At 41.3% G+C, this 23,772-nt stretch overlaps 1 protein-coding gene across 3 annotated transcripts in view; it reads left to right on the top strand.

The window, feature by feature from the left end:
• Positions 1-23,772, top strand: part of Disp1 (dispatched RND transporter family member 1) — a 145,805-nt gene that overhangs the window by 84,139 nt on the left and 37,894 nt on the right. For all 3 annotated transcript variants that reach the window (XM_051148062.1, XM_051148063.1, XM_051148061.1), the window contains one exon: positions 12,205-12,727. In XM_051148062.1, coding sequence (XP_051004019.1) covers positions 12,222-12,727 — 506 coding nt within the window. In that variant the 5' untranslated portion in view covers positions 12,205-12,221. The remainder of the gene's footprint in view (positions 1-12,204; positions 12,728-23,772) is intronic.

Raw genomic sequence — 23,772 nt, 5'->3', positions numbered from 1 at the left:
ACTTTTCATGTAATTAATCAGCATGTCCTGACAGAAAACTGTTCACACATTTTTATTATTAAAGACAAGCAGGGCAGAGATCATGGTTTTAATAAGCTGTCACTTGCTTTTGAAAAGATTATAATTTATAAATATATGGTATTTTTGCTGGGGTTTATTAAAATTTATATAGATTTACCCTAGCATCGTTATGGCCATCTGTTTATAAAAAGCAGTGTTAAGTTAATTTAGCCAATGACTATTTTTATTTGGCAAAATTGGGGGGAAAAACAAAGCAATTATCACTGCTTGAGTTAATATTTCCTTCTTTAAAAAAAAAAAAAAAAAGGAGGAAGACCGCCTTTCTTAAACTGTGAACTTTCTCCTTTGAAAGCAAGATCTCAAGAGCTGTGTGTGAAAGAGCACAGGATCCAGCCTTGGAAATAAACAGGCATTGGTGTTTATTTGTGTTAGTTTAGATGTAGTAGCCAATGTGTCAGAAAACTCAGTCTGAGGCTCTTAAACCAGGCTGAGCACGCAAACAGTATCAGCCAACATGGCTTTAATCTACTAAGTAACTTTAAATCCAGAAGATCAAAGGACATTATAACTAAAAACAGCCCTTGTTGCAATTTCCCTGTAGAAGCAGGAAAGGGCTAGAAATTACATGTCACCTTCATATCCTGGCTGGCTGACCTCGGTGCAGATCAGTCCCTCTGTACACCAGCTGTTACCATTAGTAAGACTTTGCCCCAAGGGGTTAAGTAGGAGAAAAACTTTCCCGTCCTATCCCAGAGCAAACAGAGAAGTTCCAGCCCCTTACATGCCCAACTCAAAGCACTCTCTGCATGCCCCTGTCACTCACTCCCCTCCTGCTTTCTGTTGTGCCGCTGCCTGCCCAGTCCTAGCTGCTGTATGGCCTTTGTAGACCAAACTGAGACAGAAGTTTCTTCTTTTAACAGGAAGGTAATGTCTTTATTTCTGCTTCTGTAGGTGGGTGTTTGTTGTGTTTAAGGAATTTTCTTTTTAAACTGAAACTATTTTCTGAGCCTATATACAAACCTAGTTTACTTTTTTCAGTGTAAACTCTAAATAGTGTTTTAATGCTTTAAAAATTTTGCAATGTCTATTTGAATTTATAGTGTGGTACAGTATAGGAGGGTATGCTATTCCAGTTTATTAAAATGTTATTTATTTTTGGACTTGGAAGGAAACCAAGATTTAAAGTGGAGTATATTGTTTCATAGCTTCTCTGCCTGAATTGGGGGAAAAATTCAAAATGTGCCTCTATCATAGCCAGTCGGTAAAAAGATAGGTAAGAATCGTTTGGGTCACTTTATCACATCTACCTACTAAGTACTTTAAGAAAACACACTAGTCTTTCAGGTATGTAAAGGGCAGCTGGGTAGAGGTGCCTACGGGAGCTGATGAGCAGCAGGCTCAGTTGGTTTCAGATGTTGAGTCCAGTGTGAGCTGCACTGCACTAATTGAACGTCCACTGTGTACGTGCTCTAGCAGTTCCAGTGGTGGCTACCTTAGGACTGCATTTACTGCTTAAAGTCCTGTTAGCAAAATAGGTTTTCCTACGTTGACTTTTATTTAAAGTGGAATGGATAATTTATATGTGATTGGCACAAAAAAAAAAAAAAAAGAAAAAGAAAAAAAAGAAAAACGTTCAAACTGGTCTTAATTTGTAAAGTCTGTTTCTGTGTGGTAATGAAAGTTGACATGCCGTCCATCGGTGAGCAGAGGTGTCTTTCATCAGGGACAGTGCAAGGCTTGCAGCACACTTTGTGATTGGCTAAGAATTATCTTTAACTGAGAAGTACTCGTGTGGACATGAGAATGAAATACGCTCTTTTTACTCATCAGAGCATGATTTAGGTCCTAGCATTTGTAATTACGGGAACTCCAGTTCCCCGTGAGTGGGCAGTCACTAAACCAGAAGTAAGCAAGCTCTGGGCCAGTGGGTACCGGACTCACTGCTCCTGTAGCATTAATTCCTGATGGCACGGCACATTCTGCTTTTAGTATGTTAAAATAAACAGTTATCTTGTTTATTTATTCTTTAGTTTTGTCTGAGTGGTGACGCTAGGAGGTTTTTACTGTGAAATATTGAATATTAGACTATTTAGAGAATTATACTTCATTTGGAATGTCATGTGCTTTGTGTCCTTTACATTGCAGACCTGAAATTAAGACTTGTGAGCAGAAACTACTTATAGCAATTATAAAAAATATGTAATGTCTGACATTGCCTTACAGTGCAGTTTAAGAAATACACATTAACCTGTCTCAGCTTGTAAGACTGATTCTTCTAACCTTCAGCTGTAATCTCCTGTCTTCGTAGCTTATATTGACTAATTGCCCTTTTTGGTAACTCTTGAGAAATCTCCTTTTCTATGGTTGTTCTTACCAGCTCTCCTCTTCCTGTCTTTACTGCTGTGAGTCCTGGGCTTGGATCTGAGCATTCTTACAGTGTGACTCTTAAAGCCTGAACATACACGGAACATGTTCTATTTTAAAAATATTGCAATTAGTAAACATACTCCAATATAGGAGATAAAACTGAGATCGGATCAAGACAGTGAACTGCTTGTGGTATGGAATGGGCATATATTTTTAGTTATGTATATATACACACATAAATATATATATACACACATAAATATATTATACAAAAGATATACATGCTGTTACAGCATATGTAATATATAATATTACTATATATTATATATTTGAATAATTATATACTATATAGTATATACAATATACTATAGCATATATATATACATATGTATATATATATATATATATATATACTAGCTTTGAAAAATAGATGAGTGTTCTCTTCACTTTACTTTTTATTTTCTCATTTTAGTCACTGCTAAATAAGATCATGTGAGCCTTCATATTTAAATTATAAACAAAGACTCACAAGGAGCAAAGTAGGTGCTTCTTATATGAATTACTAAATGGAAATATTTACCTATTTAACTGAAAAAATATGGATTAATTACTTTTGCAAGCAAACAAGAATCCTAAGTCAATAGTAGATGCTTTACTGTTCACCTGAAACATACAAGAAGGCATGCATCAGGATTCAGGAGCATTTGTGTGGAAAATTTAAGGATGGAATAGAGGAATATTTGTGAAAATTGTACCCTGGCTTTACTAAAAGTAAATATAGGGATCAAATTAAGGGGGAAATTTTTTTTTTACAGATTCCATGTTTTCTAAGCTTAAAACAGTTTTCAGAGTCACTTCATAAAAGGATGTTCTCAACAGTGTTTCATACAAATACTTGAGCGATGTTTCCCAAGTTGCTCAGTAAACTAGAAGATGCCCTTGAGAGCTTCTGGCCAGACCCTGCAGGGAAGGACCCATTTGGGAAGCTGCCCTGGGAACTTGATTTGCTGCTGTTCAAAGTTCACCAATCAACAGGAGTGGGGGCCTGGTAAGAACGCTTAGCATTTGTAGAGGCCCATTAGCTAATTCTCAGTGAACACACTGCCATTTAAGTCCAATCGTTTGACATGCTTTCTGGCTAGCAATCTCAGGTTTTGATGAAATGAGAAAAAAATTTTAAATTCTTAATATCCTTTAGTGAGGCAATAAATGAAAGGAACATTTTCCTCTTGGTTTACCTCAGTGATGGGTGTTTCTTTTGAGCTGATAAAGGTTGAGGGTTTGCAGTGTGTGATGTGCTGGTCACAGTGTGCTGTCTGTACATGAGCCTGTTCTTCTGAGTTGGTTTGGTACCATGAGCGTGGGTGATCAGGAAGAGCCGGAGCACAGAAGAGAGGGTACCTTGTTACAGTATGTTCTTATTTGGTGCGGACAGGAAGCTGGGAAGTAGCCTGGCATCTGGAGGTGTATGACCCTACCATTAGAAATTTAAGATGCTCAAAGTACAACCAGAGTCTGTCCTCTTTTCTTGGTGTGAACCTTGCGGGACATGCTCTTCTGTTGGAGGAGCTGGAGGCGTCGCTTTAGAAACTGACCAGTAGTTGTGGATATACATTTCTTTATGGTTAAATAAACTCATTAGCCAAATTATTTATTTCCTAAACTGCCTTCAGAAGACTCACAAGTCACTGAGACTACGTGACAGTTTGTTTCAGGTTTCTGCACATTGTACCCAGAAATTCTGCAGCAGTCTCTCATTTACACCAGTGTCTTAATAAGGATGCTTCAGTACTGTGTCCTTGCCTCTCTCCTTCCAATGCAAGAACTGTCACCAAGGAAACAACTGGAGATGATGCAGATGTTAGAAAGCATGTGCCACAGTGTCACAGTGTCTATAAATGTGCAGCAGTGTTTACATTTCCTGACATATTTTCTGAATGTTGAAGATTTTGAGTGATAATTGGATCCTCTTAAAAAGTAATGACTATTAATTATATAAACTATGAGTTGCTGCCTTGGTTGCATATTAGAATCACTTGGAAGTGTTAGGAAAAATATGATATGATGGTCATACCATTACAGTGTGAATGAAATCAGAACTGCTGGCCCCGGGGTCTGTTTCTGTAATTAAACAAATATATACGTTACCAAAGTGATTCTGATATGTAGCCGGGTGTAGACTGTTGTCATGGACTTAGGGTTCTGCAAATACGTGTTGTGTTTCCCTTAAGACTTGTGATCTAAATGTACCTTGCCTTGGGTGAGAGTTAGTTAACCACCTTTAGAATGACTTTGTCTGACATTTCTGAGTTACAAAGCTTTTTTGGCTTTAGTTTGTATAATTTTGGTTATATGAATTAACATAGGACTCCAGATTTACAGTTAAAAAAATAATCCAGCTTAAGCCAGGTGCAGTGGCACAAACCTTTAATCCCAGCACTCAGGGAGGCAGAGGTAGACAGATCACTGTGAGTTCGAGGCCAGCCTTTTCTACAAATTGAGTTCAGGACAGCCAAGGCTACACAGAGAAACCCTATCTTGAAAAACAAAACAAAACAAAAACTTCAGCTTAATGGAATTTAACCTCATCTGAACTACCGACTACAGACCATGAGTGTGAGAAGTGATGGGTACTGTGTGACAGACATGATCGCTTCTGTGGTTCTCCAAGAACTGCTTTCATAATTACAGTATGTACCAGAGCTGCTGAAGGATGTAGTTAGGGTGGTGGGTGTTCGTGGTAGTGCAGATGGCAGCTAACATCCTTTGTCCCAGATTGTAAACAAGAAACCCTGTTTTACACTCCTGTCTCTTCCTGCTTAGACCTGATACCAAAAACACACTGAACATAAACAAATAAAAAAAAAATAAGCCTACTGTTTCTGTAAGCCTGAAATTCCCCTTTTCAGCTAATCCCTGCATATATAAATTCATGCCTCGACAATGGCTGCATCTCTAGCTAACTAAATTCAGTCTTTTTCTGCCTCACTCTGGTTCATTTACTGTCTATCTAAGGGTCTTCAGCATTTATTGAGCTGTTGTAAGTGTGGGTAAAATCTTGCTGTTCTTCTGTAGCATTATGTTTTTATAAATACTATCTACTTTTGTGTAAAATTATGAAGCATTTTGGTTTATCTTCTTTGATATCTTTATCAATATATATTACATATATAATTATATTCAAAGAGGTTATATAGTGGTAAAATGCTTTGTACATTTCACTTTCAAAGGTGGTAGTGGTTATTAAGTTGAAACTACCTAGTTGATAATATAAATTTGGTGGTCAAAGAGCAAATTCTCATTGAAAGGGGCCTATAATCCTTTCCGAGCTCCCTCATTTAATCAATTGGCATGTTTATAGTGAGGGGGAGCACACAATGAGTCTCTGACAGGATGTCTCTGGGGTAGCTGTGGTATGGGACCTCATCAAAAGCATGGTGATGCCGTGGAAATGGCTTTGAATTTGCTGCAGCTTATTCTTACGGGGAAGAGTAGCAACAATACTTACTTTTATATGGTTCTTGGCAACCCAAAAATGTTTATAAGTGCTTTGGTGGAAAATATATATATATTAAAAGAGAGATTAATGACAAAGTTTATGAACTCAAAAAAAAAAAAAAAAGATTAATTTGTCTCAGAAAGTAAGAAGACACTTCTGCCTAAGGCTACCTCCTTAAGTCTCTAACTAAACCAATGGGCTTCACTTCAGATTAGAATTATGTTACTGTGACATTATCTGAATAGCAGGTGAGAGCAAGGATGGATCTCTTGGGTTGGCGTCTTTCTAGTTCGTAATGGATAACACTGAATTCAGTGAGGTATGCGATACCCTTGAAAGCTGTATTGTAACCTTTCAACTATCTTGGGAAATACTGAATTTAGAGGCTTTTTTATATGGGTCTTCAGACAGAATTTTATGTCAGTACTTTCTGGGAAACCTATAAATACTGGTTAAGCTTGACATTTCCCTGGAGTCATCTTGAGGTAGTGGAAAGCCTTGCCCTTAGAGTCTTGGTGTGGATTGAATCCCAGTCATGTGATCCGTATGCAGCTTTAATATTGTTGACCCTTAGTTTTCTTTCTAATGGCCTAAACTGTCCTTATAGAGACATTTTGAGAAAGTGATTCACACAGAAAGATGACTTTTCAACAATTTACTAGTGCTTTAAGAGGAAATCCTCCAAGAGACAAAGCCTGCTGGCTCCTTCCAAATCCCTCCCAGCTTAACAGCACCTTGTGGAGGATATCTAGTACACAGACATTTCCCATAGCACTCAGAGAAGCTGCCATAGTACTGTGAAGCCAGCATGGTGCTGACGATCAGAACCCATGCCATCATTTTAGGAGAAGATCAATCAGTGTCAGAGGAATGATTTCCTGCTAAAACAAAGTTGATGAATATGAGATACAAGCACTTCCCAGTTTGCCTTTGCGTCCTTTGTGAAAAGACTTGAAGCCCTTTTGTGTGCCTATTTTCTGTTTGGAGAGAAAGAGGCACAGTAATTCATTCCTTATGTAAAAGTTGTACCTAAGAGATTCAAATCCTGTCTCATTTTATCAAAATTGGGCATGACACAGTTTGGGGAAATTGATATAAGCCATAATTAAACATGATTATTAATTAGAACTTCTGTTAAAATGTCTTACTTTTTCTACCCTAATTAGAAAAATGGTTCTTTGTTTTTCAGCCATTTTGTTCACTCCTCTTGCTTTGTGTGTTCTCTTGCTGTTACTTAGGCCTAGTGCCTTGCTGCCTCACAGCCTTCTTTGAGACTTTCTGTACCTGGAGAATATTTGCCAAGGACTAGCAGCACAGACACTGCTGGAGACTGTTGCTCACTCTGGGTAGATGGTCAGAACCTGTCTTTGCACATATCCCCAGCAGACCCCTCCATTTAGAGGCACTGGGCCAACATCCAACATTTTAATCTGGTGACTGTGCTCTAGGGAGCATCCCTCTTCTGAAAACATGATTGGCTACAAAATGGAATGCAGGCTTAATCATTTAATTTAGTGCTGTGAGCCCGGTGAGGCAGCTGTTCCAACATACATCACCTGAGATTTTAGAAGGTAGTTCTGGAGAAAGCTCCCTACCTTGGCATCAGTCTTCCTAGTTTCACCACTCATCATTGGTATGTGACTCTGGGCACCCTACTTAGCCTTTATATCAAGTTTTGTTTTGCAAAATAGACTCTTTTCCTGAAGGCTATTAGTGGGATCAACTGCAGTGAGCTGATGCATGTGAGAGAGGAACACTGTTATGCTGCTGATGGCAAGGAAGACACTGCCCTTCAGACTGAGTTCTGTGTTTGTTAAGGATAGTGATGGCTTCACTAAGGGATTCCTGTGGTAAATGCTTGGGTCTGTGTATCTTCTCCAACAGTACACTTAGACTTTAGCTTGGCAGTTTTCTGGCCGGGTTAGAAGTTGTAATTTCCAGTTCCAAGCAGGGGCTGCATGGTTCTTCGTGTACTTCAGATGCGTTTGTGCTCCTGAAGCCACTTGTGTGATTGCATTGCCTCTTCAGATGAATTGTGTTATTAGCACACTTTGGTTTATATTGTACTAGTGAATAAATTTTCATAATTCAGGCAGACCGTATCATGATTATTAGTAAGATTTTCAATTATATGCTCGTTTTTGTCTTTGAAATGTGGGTCTTTGTATTTTATAGGATGGAATTCTAAGCACACAAACTGTGGTGGCCCTGCAGACTTGTATATGCACAACACACACACACACAACACACACACACACGTTTATTTTAACCACATAGACTGTTTCTGGCAGTTCTGGAACTTCACACAAGCAAGTTCTCTACCACTGAGCTGTAGCCCCTGGCCATAACACTGATTCTTATCAGTGTAGTTGTCTGCAGAGAGCTTTGTTTGCATATAACAGTGTCCACTGACTTCATACCACCCATTACATCCAGATCTAAATTACTGTTTTGTAGTTTTGTTGTGTGCTCTGTTTTGTTTTGTCTGTTATAGGGCAGGATATAGCTCAGATGACTCAGATTCACTATTCTCCTGCCACAGGCCTTAGTCCTGCGATTCTAGACATGTTACCATTATGCCAGGCTGACTCATTCTTTTCTATTGTATGTAATAACTAGCCAGATATGGCAGAATTTAAGTTCTCTGTTGATTGTAATTTAGGTTGTTTGCAGTTTTCACCTTTAAAGTGTTGTCGCCCAGACCCTGGTGATATGCACGTTATTCATCTGTATCTGAATACACATTTTGCCCTGGTAGAATTATGGGTCAGAAGATAAAGATAGCTCAAATTTTGTAAGTAGTGCCCTGTTGCTGTCTTAGAAAGGCATATCACTTTTCATTTCAAACAAATTTAAGAAGAAAGCAGGACTTTGAAACAGGGAGACTGAGGTAATTTGAGCTAGCTTCTCGGTTACTGGCTGGCAGAATCAACTTAAAACTCAGGCCTACTGTGCTATTTCTTTTCAATTACAGATCTCCCAGTTGCCATCTTAAAACACAATTTGATCTTTAAAACTGGGAAGCATGACATTCCATATCTTTACATATTTAAATCACCCAGTACATGACAAATGCTGCTGGGACAGCTGATGTGGGTGTGAGATCAGTGGCTTTTAATGGAGTGATATTGGCATATCAGATTCCTGCAGAGTGAGACTAAAATGTGTGGTCTGGGGCCCTCAGACTCAGTGTGAGAAAGAGCTTTCTTTGGATACGCTCTCAAGAGAGCATGCCAGTTTGAACATCACTGTCTCTGTAAGCTAATTCTTTAGTTTGACTCAAAACTGCCCTTTAAGTTTCACAGTAACACTGTTATTCCTCCATTTATCATCACACACTGTTAAATTTAGCACAGTATTTATTGTATGGAAAATGGTTAATGTTTTCTTCTAGAATTACCTTCCACAGAACTACTTACTCTATATATATATAGGTTTTTTTTTTTTTTTTTCTTCTGCCGATCCGCTGTTAGTTCCTCTCCATCCTAAGATTAGACCAACTTTCCCTCCTCTGTTTGTTTCTGGTCTCTCAGCATGGGCTTTAGTGTCAGCTCCTAACTTCAGACTGCGGCTTTGCTAGTTTGCTCATCTGAACCCCTGTACCAATACAGCTATTGACATTTCTTAAAGCAGTTGTATTGTTTTTGTGTTGTCTCTGTGTTTTATTTACTTATAAAATCTAATTGGTTGTTCTCATTTTATGATTATGATTAAAGAAACTGAATCAGAGAAGGCACATGCCATTTTCTCCAACTGCAGTCAGGAGTCTGCGTGTACATTATGCTGCCCTACTCACTGGTGCTTGCTTTGTTACAAGAAATCTCCAAGTTACAAAGTGGGTTGCATTCCTAAATAGCATTTGCAAAGCTGCATTTTATCACAGGGAAAAAAGTTACTTGGTAAAATGAAGTGCCTCCATTGGCATACACAACCATTTTAACTCTTAGAGAGCGACAGGTGGTGCATTACAGCAAGAGTGAAGGAGCGTGATTGCTGCGATTCTGGCTATATAGAAACTGAGCATCACCCCTGCCCCGCACCGCCCCCCCCCCAAGACAAGAAGATTTAATTAGAAGAAAGAAAACTGGGTAGAAATCAGAGAATCTAGGGACATTTTTAGGGTACTCTGGAGAGCATTACAAATTGATGTCAAGTAATCGTGGGCCCTGTTTCACTTTAGAGCTTACTTTAGATGCCTGTTTCTATATGCTTCCTAGGAGAGCCCACCCAATAGCTCTGCCGGTAAGTAGTAGGACTAACTAGTCAGAGGGACTGATTGCGCTAAATGTGAAAAACAAGCCACTTTAGATGCGATCTCAATGGACTGGTGTGATTAAAAACCAACCAGCAAAGCAGACGTGCCTTCCTCTGGTCCTCGTGGTGTGGCTGTCATGCAGCTCAGCAGACATCTTGCTAGAGCTGGCTGTGCCGAGGCCTAGAGGGCAGCCTGGCAGCCTGCAGTGCAGGAGGTAGCTGGAACAGTGAAGGCTTCTGGGGCCTCCCCACAAGCTCTCATCTAGGGATTGCCTTCTACTCCGCAGTTATAGGTACTAAACTTCAGTTAACTCTTTAAAAGGCTAAGCTTCTGTAAATGTTGTTCATGCTTTCTTGGTTTAGGAGCATTCCTAGTCACGCCATCTTTCTGTTAACATTAAGTGTGAGTCTGAGCTCTTTCCCAGCAGGGACATTAGTGGATGGCGGTAAGATGGCAGATAGCTTTGTGGTAGGTGGCCAACCCCTTAGCTCTGGCCAGTCACCTCAGTTAGACCCGCCTTGAGATGATACACTGAATTCACATTGTTTTGTGTTGCAGATATTATCTGAGTGCTGAGACTGGATGCTTTTATCCAAGAGTGAGTTTATGACAGAGAAAGCTACTTCATATACCATAATCACAATTTCTCTCAATGGCCTTTAGAAAAGGAGGTTGGAACTCACAGGACCAATGATGGCAAGACCTTTAGACCTTTTGAGTTTATGTGTACAAGAGTTAAAATATTTTAAAGTTTAAAAAAATCATTTTTCTCCCACAACAATTTGTAAAGACAACTTTAATGTATAATTAGTTTCCTTGTGGTGTTTGTTTAGCTGAGGTTATGCATGGGTGCATGGGTGTGAGAGGGTTTTTATCTGAGAGATAAATATTAAACTAATGATGGTAACGTTGCATCAGAGTGTGTTGAGTATCCTGTGGGTTGTAGCTGCGTGGGAACTTTGTAGCTTCCATCAGTAGGCACTCCACTCCTTAGAACATCCCCTGCTGAGCTGAATCAGTGAGGGAAAGTGGGACCAGCGGCTTGCACCTGGGTGCCCCAGGTAGAGTAGCGCTCACACAGACAGAAAAGAGGCTACTCCTCTTGACTCTTGTCTATGTCTGAGAGAGTGAGGGACTGGAGAGCGGTTGCTCTAGGATGCAAAGGAGTCTCTGAGTGGAGTGACAACTAGTCTCACTGTAAATCCCCAGATTTTGTTTCCAGGTATATTGCTCAAATGGGCTGGGTGGTTCAGGTTGCTGGGTGGTTCAGGTCGCTGGGTGGGGTGTCAGGGTGTCTAGTTCTGCTGTTACACATTGACTGAAGAGCCGTGTTCCTGGTGCTGTCATCGTTGAGGGATTTCCTGAACATTGAAGTCCTGAACCCTTTGGTGGAAAGGGTGTGGCGGGGGGGGGAATCTAAGAAAACTTAATGTGAAGTAAATCTCATTCACAATATCGTTTTTCTTGTGCAAATGTTACCTACTGTATACAACATGGAAAGTGAACTCATGAACAACTTTTATGGGGTGCCTAAAGGAAAAAAACTTTTATGCATGTTAATTTGTATTGTAAGAATTTTGAGCTAAGTATATTTCAATAGGCTTGTTCTTCCTGGGAAATTCAAGTGACTTGGAGAAAGAAATCTTAAATTGTTGAGAATTTTCTAAGACATAAACCAACCTTAAGATTGTGTATGTTATTTTAACATACGCACATTTGCCTTCCGTGTCACTCTTCATTTTACTCATCTCTCCTAAAGTAGCAGCCCAAGTACCACAGCGGAAAAGTTGAAGGGAGGTGTTATCTTCTTTCTTTTGGGAAGAAAAGACATCAAGCACTGAGAGGAAAGCTGGGGTAGAGAAAGCAGCCAGTGAGGACAGAGGGAGACATGAGGTAGCAGAATGGCCTCCGTGGTGCCTGGCCCCTCACAGAGGCTGGCTCCTAACTCCTACAGGAACCCTCATTTCCCAAGAGCTGTGTTTAGATGTCTTACGTGTCTTCCTTATTTATATTTTTCCTGCCTGCTTAGAACTGGATGGCTTTATGTCTTTATTGTTTCTAGGGCCAAGAAATTGGAGCATGGCTGTGATCAGCGGAAGTGATTCTATGCTTCTGAGCAATGGCAGCATCTCAACCAGCACTACCAACCCTAGTCCCCTCACGCCCAGTGATGGAGACGTCACAGCCCAGCAGTTCACACCCCGAGAAGCCCCAAGAACAAAAGCGAGTCCAAATGGATGCCTGCAACTTAATGGCACAGTTAAGTCATCCTTTCTGCCCTTAGACAACCAAAGAACACCTCAGATGTCAGCTCAGTGCTGCCACCCTTGTCCATACCATCACCCTGTGACCGGCCATAACAATCACCAAGAATGCCATCCCGAGGCTGGCCGTGCAGCAGCCTCTGCTGTGGCCTCATGTTGCATGCAGCCACATTCCGAATACTCTGCATCTCTGTGTCCAAACCATTCACCTGTGTATCAGGCTGCGCACTGCCTTCAGCCCTCGCCATCTCTCTGCCTCCATCACCCGTGGCCTGACCATTTCCAGCATCAACCTGTCCAGCAGCACCTGGCCATCATCAGGTGAGTACACATCAGGCCTTGAGGACCTTCAACATTAAATGAGTCTCACATGGACATGACAGCTTCTATTGATTTCTCCACAAGAAAGAGGGGAAACATGGTCAGGAAATAAAACTCATTCAAACACTTATTTTGTGAATTTTATGAAGCCCACTAAAATATGACGGATCTGATGTACGTGTGTTGTCCATTGGCTTTCTGCATGTGTGTGTGTGCGTGTGTGTGTGTGTGTGGCATAGATGCAAGTATGTGACTGAGGACTTGTGTGTGTAGGCCAAGGCTGATGTCAGGTGTCGTTCTCGATTGCTTTCTGCCTTATGTATTGAGGCAGGCTAGGAGGCCCAGCTGGACTTGTGTTTAATAAAGAGTTTTATAGCTAGCAACTTCTGTTACTGCACATATGAGTTGTATTTGTAGTGAAATTCTCCAAATAAGACTCTCCTTGTTGTATTATTGGTAGTGGCCAACCTGTATGAAAAGGAAGTTAAAATTGATTCCTCTGTGAGTGATTGTATAGTAACGCCCTTCCACGGCAGACAGAGCCGATCAGTGTGCAGCGTGTGACTTTAAGACATTTTTAGATTTGGTAAATTGAAAAGTGGTATAAGATCCTCCATCACTATCAAGCCTTCCTTCTCCGGGCCGCAACCCACTTTCTTTTCTATGTGGTCTCAGAAGTGCTTGTCATATGGAAGTTGTCATATTCACTGCAGGTGAGTACTGATGGCATGCTTCAGGGAGTACTAAGTTCTTTGTAAACAGAGTGTTCGTGTGATTTTTGATGAACCAGAAAGGGAACAACAGTCCCTTTACAATCAAGGTATACTTTATATATGTGTGTATATATATATTTATACACACACATACATACATACACACACACACACACACACACACAGAGCGAGCTTAAGGCTCACTTTGATCGGTTTGTCAGGGGTACACACTAGTGTTGTCCACATCTCAGTATGATGTGCACCATTTCTATCACTCCAGACAACTTCCTCATGCCCCTGCCAGTCCTTGCCTCTCACTGCAGGACAAACTGTGGCTGTTCTGTGGACCGTCTCCTGGACCCATGTGCACACAGTCATGCTGCACATTTATTCTTTTGTGTCTGGCAAGTTTTGTTCAGCCTAATGTCTTAAAGATGTATGTAACTGTTCTGTTTCTCTTGTGGACTTGTGATCCATTGTGCACATGCAGCGGGCTCTCCGTCAGCTAAGAGCCAGGTCTGGATTGCCGAGAGTTTCCACCACTGTCAGGTCTTGCAGGTCGTTGAGGTAGTCTTAGTTCTACAGGGAGGAGAGACAGAGGTGTGAGAAAAGGCAAAGAGTGTGGGGAAGGAGGAGAAGGGTCTCTGCAGAGTGTTTCTGTGGGCTCCAAGTGCACTTCTGTGTCAGATTTGAATGCCTCAGTGTTCTAAAGAGTGTATGGAATTCCCCAAAGCTAGGCCTTAGACGATTTGTCCTAACAGCTCTGGGCTGCATAATCAGGTTTGGATTCTTCCCATGTTGAATTAAGCTCTGTAACTAGTAGGTTCTAAAATTACATACTCATAAGTATTTATATGATTAAGTCATCAATTATATATCTGGTTACAGAGTGTGAGGTGAGACAGCTAGTTACACATTCTGACGCTGTTGAAGCTGTGCTCCATATAATAAGTCTTAAGCATTAAAACTCTGGGCAAATAACCAGTACTTTCAATGGACCTGATTGTGCCAAGAGTTTCTGGATTTTACTTAGTATTTGTTCATTGCCTAATTCAAAAGGAACGAAAGGTTTGTGTGCACTTTAAGTGAAATGCCATTAAAACTCAAACTGATGGCAAGTGACTAAGCTTGCCACTACCCATGATTGGCACTGGGCATCCTACAGTGATGGTGCATTTACTGCAGATGGTATATATAGGACAATTAGACTTGTCCCTGTGGATTTTCCTTTAGGTCTTAATGCAAAGCTATCTGATTTCCTGGGCAGAGGATAATATACATATTTTATACCTTATTCTGCTTTGAGAATGATTCCCATAGTTTTTTGCACACACACACACACACACACACACACACACACACACACACACACACATATATATATATATATATTCCATAATATATATTGGATACTATATGTGCCCACACCAAAGGTGTCATTCTCAACAGAATGAGATACCTTTCCTGCCTTCATCAAGTCTTGAACTACTGGAAAGTTAAGTCAAATAAACAGCTACAGTATCATGATCAATGATCAATTCTACTAAGAAGGAGCAACAGTGTTGAAGACGAATCACACCAGTGGAGAGAGAGCGGAGGCTGCTGTCTGGCAGACAGCAGGAATAGCTAAGCAAAGAGCTGCGGGCAAGGTGAGCCCAGCTCCAGCATAGCTGACTATCACTAGACTGTAGTGGAAGAGAGAGCTGCAGTAAGAGGAGTGCTGAACTGGGTCCAGGTCCCAAAGGGGATTGCGAACCATGGTTCTCTAGGTTCTATTCTGAGGAATTGTTACAGGTGTGTGTGTGTGTGTGTGTGTGTGTGTGTGTGTGTGTGTGTGTGTGTGTGTGTGTGTGTGTGCGCGCGCGCGCCTGCCTGTCTCTCTATTTCTTTCTCTTTGTATATGTGTGTAAGCTATGAATTATATAAAATACAATTTTAGACATTTTTGAGTAAATGTTCAGTTAAGTGGCATTAAAACATTCATGTTACTGAATAAGCGTTGTGACCACCCAAGTCCAGAAGCTTCATCTTCCCAATCTGAAACTCTACCCACTAAATATCCCTTTCTCCTCTCTTCCAGCCCATGACAGTCACCCTTCTACCTGCTCCCTCCATGAATCTGAGCATCGTTAGTGCCTCATATGAGTGAAGTAATACAGTATTTGTCCACTTGTGACTGGTTTCTTTCACTTAGTGTGTTGCCAAGACTCAACAAAGTCATAGCATGTGGCATATGTATTTACTGCACTTTATTTATATACTCATCTACTGAGGGACACTTCCTTTTGACAACTGTGAATCATGTTACAGTGAGCAGGGGTGAACCTCTAATCCCTCTCTCAGTTGTTTGGCGTATATATCCATGGAGTCTATGGTGATTGTGTTTTTAACTTTGTGAAAAACTCACATACTCTTTTTTTCATAGTGGTTGTACCATTTTACATTCCCACCAGCAGTGTACAAAATTCAGTTTAGTTTTGTTTTTTCACACCCTTGCTGATACTTGTTATTTTACCTGTTTTGTTTGAGAGGAGCCATCCTTTGGGTGCAGTATCCCAGGTAAGAATCATGGTATGGTTTGCGTTTCTCACTCCATGTGCAGGGCAGATTGACTCAGGCCAGGGCAGGTGGACAGCAGTAGATAGCAGTGACAGTGACTTCAGTGATGACTTAGAAAGAACTCGATTCTAGAGCAAGTAGACTTTGTTGGATTCAGTGATTCATTAGATGAGAGTCTAGAACATAGATGATTTTTATTGTCTGAGGAGGTGGATGAATGATAACACCAGTCACAGAGATGGAGAAGATAGGAAAGGGGTCCTGCATGAGCAACAGAGCCTGGGTTTTCCAGGGGCCTGGAATTTGGTGATACATGGTATTAAAGGGGGCCAGAGGGCTAGATCAGTAACAGAGAGTGAGGTCAGGGACTGGAGTGAGGGCTCAGTGGTTCAGACTGCTTGCTGCTCTTCCAGAAGACCCAAGTTCTGTTTCCAACACCTGTGTCAGGGAGCTCACAGCTACCTATAACTCCAGCTCAAGGGGACCAGTACCCACTTTTAGCTTCCGTGAATGCCTGCTTGTGCGCGCGTGTGCGCGTGCACGCACACACCCACACCCACCCACACAGAGACAGAGAGAGAGAGACAGAGAGACAGAGAGAGAGAGAGAGAGAGAGAGAGAGAGAGCACTGTCGATGCTGGGTAACACCTGCCAGTGACATTGAGCAGTAGTGCCGTTAGGGGTTATCTCAAAAGACCTCAGGCCAGCAGGCATTTATTTGTAGAATTCTGCTGTGGCATGGCAAGGCACTGAGCCAGATGCTCCCTCCCCTTCCCCAAACAGTGAAATGTCCACAGAGCGCCTGCGGACGATAGAGCTGCTGGGTAAGAGCAGCTTAGCTGGGGTAAGGGAATTCTGGAAATGAGAATGCTGTATGCCAGCCTTCTGCCTATATCAACTATCCCACCCTGTTCTTTAGGACACTGTCCTAGAGGCTGGCCTCTAACATGTACTGTTCATGTCTAAATCTCTGTGCTGTACTGGCAGCAATGTATGTTGTCCTTTACCAGTACATGAAGTAGTATTCGATATGTAAGGCATGTTCATAACTTCACATTTTCACAATAGATGCTTTAAAGGTTGATGGCCGAATGGTACGGTGCTGAGATGGAGGCTCCTAAGTGCTCTTTTGATTGTTAGTGCTGTTTGCATCTGTGTTACAAATCGGCCTGCCGGTTGCATCCTTTATTTTTTAACATTTTTATTTATTTATAAAGTACTTAAGCCATAAGAATGTTTTCAGAGGTCAATCAAATAGACAATGGTAACTTTGGCCACACCCATTTCTACCTATTTCAGCTGTGCATCTTCCCGTCTCTTTCCCTTCCACTGGGCAGGTCCTCATTCACTCCTTGACTGACTGTGCCAATCATTTGTGTGTCATTATTTCTTTTAAAAATCTCTTACTTCTATGGCTAATAAAATTAAGATCATTGCAAGAGTTACATTAGTATATCCTATTTTAATATCCCTTATCACTGAATATAAAGTAGCTTCGAAGATATTATTTTAAGGCTTCACACTTTTCCACTTGTAGATTCTTGTCCACATATCAATTGTTCAACCATTAATTAACATGATTAGTTGAGGACAGGAAAGAATTAAGAAAGGCAGGAAATAGTCTCTCCCTGTCAGAATAAAGCCTGTGCTGGCAAGTCTTAAACTGGGTTGCTCATTCGATCACTTAGGGCTTCAAAATAAAGTAAACAGAACATTGTGAAGAAGGCGCTTTTGCATGGAGCAAAGACTTCTGGGAGCTCAGACGTGGGGCAGTCAGTGAGGCGAATAAAGTTTAGGTCTGGCCAAAAATGTAACTTGTGTGAGCCTTGCAGGATGGCTAGGAATTAATAATGAGAGATGAGGAGAAAAAGCATGGAGGGTGGTTATAAAATAAGAATAAAGTCATAAGGTGTGGGTGCGATATGACAGATGCCTGCCTGAAACCTCAGAACTCAGAAGGCCGAGGCAGAAGAAACTTAAGTTTGAAGTTTAAATCTATTTTTTTTTTTTTTTAACATTTAAAAAAGTGTACTTAAAAAGGAGTAGAAAAGAGGATTTGGGGAGAAAGGAGTTGCTTCAAGTGGTTGTGTGACATTTTCCTGATTTTACACCGCAGTGCAGCCTGGGCTGTGTACCATCTGTGCACTAATGATCTGCTGTTCATCACCCAGAGGCTGAAGACGCCTCACAGGACACAGTTGAAACAACTTTCCGGTACTCACTTGTGCTTCCTGCCATATCAAAGTGAAAGGGACATGATATTACTGCTCAGGAATTTTGTATCCAAAAGCAGCAGCAATTGTAATGTCAGTTACTTACAGTTTGATTTGGCTGCAGAGAAGGGCTCTTGATGCTGACAGAGCACTCCATACCTGACTGGGCCATATGCTCATTTTTATGTGAACCTGTGGTGTTTGGGGTACCTGCCAAGCGCACTAATGGTTCTGTGAAGGTGCTTCCCCAGACATGATTACTTTTGAAAGTTCTGTGTAGCACACTGGAGGAACTAAGATGGATGCAGAATTACCAGTGCTTGTCAGAGGGCTCTGAACTCTGGCATCAGCTCCTTGAAAGTTAATTGAACAGGGCAACCACCACATACTTACAGTGGCATGATTTTTGTCCCCTGTGTTTTCTTTCTCCTTCAGTTTCTGGTTTGCCAGTCTCTGGCCATCTGAGAGGCTTTATTTTCATTCTCCCATAAGAGATTAGTCACTGTCTATGAAGGGACTTTTTTTTTTTTTCTAAAAAGTAAGAATTGAGACGTCCTGTGTTATGTTAAAAGAGGTAAGTTCCACCCCTTTAACTCACGTTCTTTTAAGTAAAATATATTGTAACATTTCAGGTAACAATACAGCTTTGGTCCGGTCTTGCGGTGTCCACCCTGGTGACAGTGCTATTCGATTTAGCCAAGAAATATGAGCAAAAGTTGTTCTGCACACTTCATCAACGTGGGCACTGCCATGGACCGTAGAGGCTTCACTTTGCCACATCATCCAGTCAACCCAAATGCCTTTCTAAGATGCTGGGTGAGAACTCCAAAGGTTGCCTGTTCACTCACTTAGCAAGTACATACTGAGGGATTACTAGTAGGTGCCGGAGACAGGTGAGAGCTGAAAGCCTGGTTCCCAGCTTCAGGGGCGGGAGGCCAGTGTGCATTGGTAGGACACTTGGATGCCAAGGCTGACTACAGCTAGGATGCTCTCCTCCTGGATGTCTGTGATATTACTTGGAGCACAGAAGTTAAGCAACAATGTTATTACAGAGGTGTAAGTCAGGCTAATATAATATGGAAACTTGTACAAATTCATATCCTTTTTCCTGTCATACCAGTAAAAAGTTACTAACCATGAAAGAGTTGTCTGTCCTCATTTCCAGAAGTAAACTATGACATCTCTAGGATCCCTTGGCAGGCAGCTTTTACAAGAAGGGGTAAATGTAGTGTTTAGACCTACGTCATTCAGTTAGAGCCAATAAAACTGGAAATTTGATTCTTCAGGAACACTAGTGACATTGTAAGTATTCTGTAGCCTTATGACAAGTGGCTCTGCTAGACAGCACAGATGACGGTCATTCCTGTCGTTAGAGCATATCTTAGTGGGCCAGGCTGCCTTACCTGGCTCTGCAAAGGAACTGAGATCCTTTTTCAATTGTGGCAGCAAGTGGAACTTATATGACACAGAATAGCAGCCATTTATATGGTGGGCGGGGAATGAATGCGGAGGCCAGGACTCTTACCAGACATCCTCCTTAGTCTCTCCACATTATTGTTTTGAGACAGTCTCTCTCTCACTGCACGTAGAGCTCACTGGGGCAAACTACCACACTTGCTTCTCACATGCATGTTGACAGCTGGACTCAGGTCCTCATGCTTGCAATTGACCAACTGAATACTCTCCCTGGCACAAAACCAGTTATATTTGAGAGCGACAACCCCTTTTTTGCCAACTTAATTGGAATTACATTGTATTTTGTTTATTGTGTAACAAAGGAATGATAAATTATTAAAATGATCTTCAAAATCTCAAGGACCAAATTCCTACATTAGAAAAACTATTTAACACATAAACAATGTCCTTCAAAATCTGGAGATCATAGGTCCCACAAAAGCCACTGCATGTCATCATTGCTGTCTCTCGGAAACCAAAAGCATCAGTGCACATTATCTGTAGTTTTTTGTGTAGAGTAGCCAAGTACATCTAGCTGTAGAAACAGTTGGTGCCACCTGACGGCGACCCCCTTTCCCTGCTGCACTATGTGCGGGGAGAAAACCTGGGCTTTGGAAGATGCTCGGTGTGTTTGGAGCCTGACTCTGCTCCCTGCTAGCTTGATGGTTTTAACAAATATTGAATATCTCTGCCTTAGTTTCCAGTCCTGTGAACATAGGAGTAAGAGCTGAGTTATACTTGGTACAAGGCCTAGTTCCAGACTTCACCTCTCTTCTCTCATTTTGTTCTGTCCACAGTCGTGCTCTATTGCTGCTCTTCGTTATCTGCCTCCTTCTGTTGGTAGTGTTTCAGGAAGGCAGCCGTACTGCACCCTGGCTTAAATGGAGGCATGGAGTCCCATTTCTTTCTTAAATATAAATTACACACTTTACTCCATCCTCATAGGAAAAAAGAGGGACACTAGTTTGTTTTTTGAGAAAGACTTATTGAAAGACTCCCAGCCCAATGACTCCGAGCCTTTCTACCAATTACATAATCGGATTATGATAGTTACAGATTATGTTAGAAGTCTGGTAAGACTTCATCTTGATTTTACCAAAAGCAGGGTTTATTTTTACATTCCTGAACATAGTCAAATTGACTGTTTTAAAGGGGATAATGTTTGTAATATGTAAAATGTTCCAAGCTTGCTTGCCAAAGCCAGTCAGTTTGGCAGCCAGGTTGAGCAAAGGCTTATTTTATTAGGGGAGTTCTTTTAGAGTTCTTTATATTATAAATGAGCATATTTTATAGAGTTTTTCCCCATGGAATGCATTGCACAGTGTGTAACGCATTTCAGATTATGAGTCTTGGTGAGCCTTTGCCTTAATGATAAATATTAAGAAACAAAATGGGTTTTATTTCATAACTTAGCCCAGCTCTTGGAAATGAAGCAGATATACTCTGTGTTTTCCATGTCGCTGCTAGTCATTTTGTAGGTCCAGAACACAGTGGGGCAGGGTATGGCTCGAGTTTTCTCAGAGTTTTCTGGTATTGTTTGGTTAAATGCTTTTAACACAGACCATATATTCAACTGGTTGCTTGGCATTTGGGAGTTTAAAGTTTAGCTTAGTGCCAGAGGCATATTTGGGGCTCAGTAAATACATGCTGAATGAAAGAATAAAAAGATTTTCTGAGACTTTTAAAAAAATATTACAAACAACCTTAAACTTAAAATTTTAAAAACACCTCATGGAGGTATATTAGTCAGTCAACTGTGATCAAACAACTTATGGTCTTAGAAAAAGGAATGATTTAGGCAAAAATCACCAGTGGCTTCATGGAACAAAATAAGGCTTAGAGGGTACATGAGCCCTAACGGAGGGGATAGGGCCATAGAGAAAGCATTACAAAAAATGGGAAGGGCTTTTCAAACATGAACAACTGGCCAGGTACTCAAAATATGGGTGGCAGAGACCTGTAGGAATTAAATCAGGAATGGCCTAAGCCTGGCAGGTTCCTTGGTGTGGACGCCAGTTGTGGTGTCTGTCACAGGATGCTTATCACATTCAACTTTGAATCTACAACAACTAGTCCAAGAATACTACTCCCCTGACCCAGTGGACTCTGAATGTTTTATAACCATCATAACCATCATCCCAAATGTACTGCATACTGTGAAAACAACCAACCGGGGGATGGAGAGATGGCTCAGTGATCCAGGAGACCTTGTTTCAATTCCCAGAACACACTGCTGTCTCACAGCCACTTGTGACTCCAGTCCCAGGGGATCCTACGCTTTCTTCTGGCCTCCAAAGGCAGCAAGCCACACACAGTGCACACACATACGTGTAAGCAAAGCACTTATACATGAAAGTATAACATTTTAACAAGTAAAAAGATAAAACCAACCATCCCTGCCTCATGAGTGAGGAGAAGAGGAGTCCAAGGTACATGTGCAGGCCACTGCTCCCAGCATCTAGACAACGTCCCGCTTTCATTTCTGAATGCTGGTCCAGAGAGAGGATGTGGACGGGTAACTGTGGCGCAGGGACAGCCAGCCTGAGAGCAGAGGCCTCCAGCAGGGGAGGTCCTTCCAGGACATAAGTTTAATCAGAAATTGACTACCACTGACCACTCTGCATGCAGTGGGGAGCTGCAGCAGGAAAAGATGTCTTGATTATAGTGATTTTCTAGGTAGTCTGGGTCCCAAGCATTAGTGCGGGGCTCTGGTTTTGTGCTGTCAGCAGTGATTTGCTGACAGGATACCAGAAGCTAATGCTGCTTCGGTATGAAGGAGTACTAGAGAAAGATTTCTTTAAACGCGCTATTTCATCATTACAGGACTTCTCTCTAATGGTTAGACTCCACACTGAGCTCCTGTTGTGTTGATTTTTACCCAGCTGAAAATTCCCAGTGAGCAACATTAGTGTCTAGTGAATGTTCTGGCTTGGGGAGTACAGGCTTCACCCAGCATTCCACACTCTGCATTTACTTAAGTGTAACAAGGCTTTTTTGCCTTTCTCACAGCCTTTTCTTGGGTCTCTTATTAATGACTATTATTCATGTCATATTAAGAAAACTATATTATGCACTCATTAAATTTGTTTTTTTTAATTTTTATTAATTTATTCATATTACATCTTGATTGTTAGCCCTTCCCCTGTTTCTCCCGTTCTTCCCTCCCTCCTACTTCCCCCCTTCTCCCCTCCCCTATATCTGTGATTGAGGGAGACCTCCTCCCCCTATATATGCCCTTAGAATATCTCATTAAATTTGTTTTGCACAATATTCACAGCGAGTCTGGCAGAGAAAGGCTTGGGCTTAGGCGTAAGTACTTTATAATTTAGTGCAACTTTGCATGGCTTCATAACCAATTAATTTATATATGTTAACTTGAGTGTTTAGAAAAAGAATGCCAAAGGTACTATCTTTCAAACGATTTTTAATTAATCAGGTTTAGAGTTCTAATTGTTTTGAACAAGTTCTTTCCCATTGGTGGTAAATAGACATTCCTAGCTTCTCGTTGGGGGTGCACTGTCCAGGCACAGGAGCCTGTGGTGTTTTGATCATAATGCTTTCCACTGTCCCTAGATAAGTGTAAAGATCCAGTGTGTTTAAAAATAAATGCCCCGTGGCTTGCTTCCATCACCTGTCAGCTGACTACAGAGTAGGCACCTTTCAGAGATATGCAAGGTCTTAGATTGCCTTAAGGGGAAAGACTTTGCTAATATCATACAAAGAAGTTATACCTCAAGGCTCCTAGTTATTTCATTTCTCTGTACTTACTATGTAGGATTCCTTTCTTGTTGGCCAAAATAGTCTCATTCCTTGCTTGCTACTTGGGACCAAACTCAACTAATAAGAGAAAGTTTTGTTTGTTTACTTGATTTGTGTGTGCGCATGCTTATGCGTGTGTATGTGCGTGCTTGTGTGTGTGTGTGTGTGTGTGTGTGTGTGTGTGTGTGTGTGCATGCATCGCAATGAATGTGGAGGTCAGAGAACAACTAGTGGGGGTCCGTTCTCTTCTCCTACTTTATGGGTCCTGGGAATCAAAGGGAGTTTTTAGGCTTGGCAACAAACTCATTTTTCATCTCCTGAACCCAAGAGAAAGTTTCTTTTGAGC

The sequence above is a fragment of the Acomys russatus genome, chromosome 6 (genome assembly GCF_903995435.1).
Source record: "Acomys russatus chromosome 6, mAcoRus1.1, whole genome shotgun sequence".
NCBI lineage: Eukaryota > Metazoa > Chordata > Mammalia > Rodentia > Muridae > Acomys > Acomys russatus.
This window is presented reverse-complemented; position numbering and strand designations above follow the sequence as displayed.